Source organism: Peromyscus leucopus, chromosome 16_21 (assembly GCF_004664715.2).
Source record: "Peromyscus leucopus breed LL Stock chromosome 16_21, UCI_PerLeu_2.1, whole genome shotgun sequence".
NCBI lineage: Eukaryota > Metazoa > Chordata > Mammalia > Rodentia > Cricetidae > Peromyscus > Peromyscus leucopus.
This window is the reverse complement of record NC_051084.1, coordinates 16,566,937-16,569,376: the sequence shown is the minus strand read 5'-3', so window position 1 is coordinate 16,569,376 and position 2,440 is coordinate 16,566,937. Positions and strand designations below refer to the sequence as shown.

Below are 2,440 nucleotides of genomic sequence, written 5' to 3'. Positions count from 1 at the left end.
CTCCAGAAACAGAACTGAAAATGTCAACCTTTCATACTTGGAGCTCAGAGCTCTTCTTACGATCTTCTCTGACTGATTCCTGAACATGTTTATATGATTCTACAATGCCTTCAGCACTGCTGTTAAAATTGGTTCCTCAGCTTCATGCCACATGTACTTTCAGATAATTGGAAATTCCTTTTAAAATTTAACATCATAAATAGAATAAATCACCAGTTTCCAGATTATATGCTATTTGTGTGCATGTAGAAGTATGTATGCATGTAAGTGGGTGTACATAAATGTTTGTGTGCTGTGGGTGTGTTGTGCATATAAAATCCAGAGTCCATGTCAAGTTTTTTTCTACATTTGATTCCTACTTTAAGTTTCGAGACTGTGTCTCCAAATGTAGCTGGAGATCTCTCCAGGCCTGCTGGTGCCAATAGCCACTCAGACCCAAGTAAACACACAGAGACTTACATTACTTATAAACTGTTTGGCATGACAGGTTCTTGCTATCTAGTTCTTATATCTTAAATTAACCCATTTCTATTCTACAAGTTGCCACGTGGCTTGTGGCTTACTGGTACATTGCATCTTACTTCTCATGGTGGTAGTGGCAGCTGGTAGCATGCTCCTGACTCAACCTTCCACTTCCCAGTATTCTCCTCTCTGCTTATCCTGCCTATACTATACTTCCTGCCTGGCTACTGACCAATCAGCATTTTATTTATCAATCAATTAGAGCAACACATTTACAGCCCCAGAAAACTGGAGGTCATCAATTCAGCTACTCTAGCTGGCCAACAAGCCCCCCAGAATAACCAATCTTTTCTTAACTAGAGCTGGGATTATAAAAATGTGTTTCTCTTGCCAACATTTTTACCTGAGTACTGGAGATGAAACTCAGGTCCTCTTGCTTTGGCAGAAGGCTCTATACTGACTGGGTTAAATCCTAAGCACTCCCCCTTGTTATTTCAACCACAGAATGACAACTGTCTTCTACAGTCACAACCAATGAATCATGAGTCTTTGCTAGTCCTATAATACTAACATTCTTGATAATTTTTTTACAATAGGTGAATCAGATTGCAGAGAATGGCAGTAATCAATACAAGTCACCCAGAAGAGTTCATTCTACTTGGCTTTTCAGACCATCCTTGGCTGGAACTCCCTCTCTTCATTATTCTTCTGGTAACATATCCACTGGCCATGACAGGAAACATTGCCATCATTCTGGTGTCTATATTAGACCCCCATCTCCACAGCCCCATGTATTTCTTCCTCACAAACCTCTCCTTTCTAGACATGTGCTACACCACAAGCATTGTGCCTCAGATGCTAACTAACCTAGGGGGCTCCACAAAGACCATCAGCTACATGAGGTGTGCAGTTCAGCTTTATTTCTACCACACAATGGGGGGCACAGAGTGTGTCCTCCTGGCTCTTATGTCCTTTGACCGCTATGTTGCCATCTGCAGACCTCTGCACTATACCCTTATCATGAATCAGCGTACTTGCCTCCTGTTAGTGTCCACTGTGTGGCTGATAGGAATTTCCTATGCTGTCTCAGAGGCCACTGTGACACTGCAACTGCCACTATGTGGCCACAATGAAATGGATCACTTGGTGTGTGAGATTCCTGTTCTGATAAAAACTGCCTGTGGTGAAAAAGACACTAATGAGCTTGCTCTTTCTGTCGTATGCATTTTTATTTTAGCTGTTCCTCTATGTTTAATTCTTGCCTCCTATGCTAGTATTGGACATGCTGTACTTAAAATCAAATCTTCAGAGGGAAGGAAAAAGGCCTTTGGAACATGTTCCTCTCATCTTGTAGTTGTTCTCTTATTCTATGGCCCAGCCATTAGCATGTATCTTCAGTCCCCCTCCTCTATTACAAAAGACCAACCTAAGTTTATGGCTCTCTTCTATGGAGTAGTGACTCCTACTCTGAACCCCTTTATCTATACCCTGAGGAATAAAGATGTAAAGGGGGCATTAGGTAACCTATCCAGGAACATTTTTAGTTCAAAGTGAAAGTTTATAGACATCATAAAAATAGTTAACTAATAAATGGCTTTTCCTAGAACTTGTCCACTATGCAAAGCTCATCTTGATATTTTGTGTGAGTTCTTGAAAAAACATGTCTTGTTACTTGTATTCTTTATAATCATGCTAGGCAATGGTTAATCTTGGATAGTATCAACCAATGTGGATGGATACTCTGATTAGAAAATATACTTGTATTGAGGTTAGTAAAATCAGAAATACTTTATTTAGTGCTAAAACAATTGTTTAATTTATAATAAAATTACATTGTTTCAAGCCAGTTGTCATGAAACCCACATAGTAATTATTGTTCATCAACAACTTCTTAATTTGTCATTTGTGAAATAAATTTTTACTCTCTTAAAGCTTTCTCAATTTCTTTTAGGAAATCTTGCTCTACAGAATGATTCAG

The 2,440-nt window shown here is 39.2% G+C and overlaps 1 protein-coding gene across 1 annotated transcript; it reads left to right on the top strand.

Annotated features, from left to right (window-relative positions):
• Window positions 1-1,077: 1,077 nt before the first annotated feature.
• Window positions 1,078-2,016, top strand: LOC114688333 (olfactory receptor 2B11-like). Its single transcript, XM_028862930.1, has one exon. It carries the CDS (start codon window positions 1,078-1,080, stop codon window positions 2,014-2,016), a length of 939 nt encoding a protein of 312 aa, XP_028718763.1.
• The last annotated feature ends 424 nt before the right edge of the window (window positions 2,017-2,440 follow it).

Bases quoted from the DNA above. Each gene is read 5' to 3' on its own strand.
- LOC114688333 (XM_028862930.1), top strand. From the start codon at position 1,078: ATGGCAGTAATCAATACAAGTCACCCAGAAGAGTTCATTCTACTTGGC.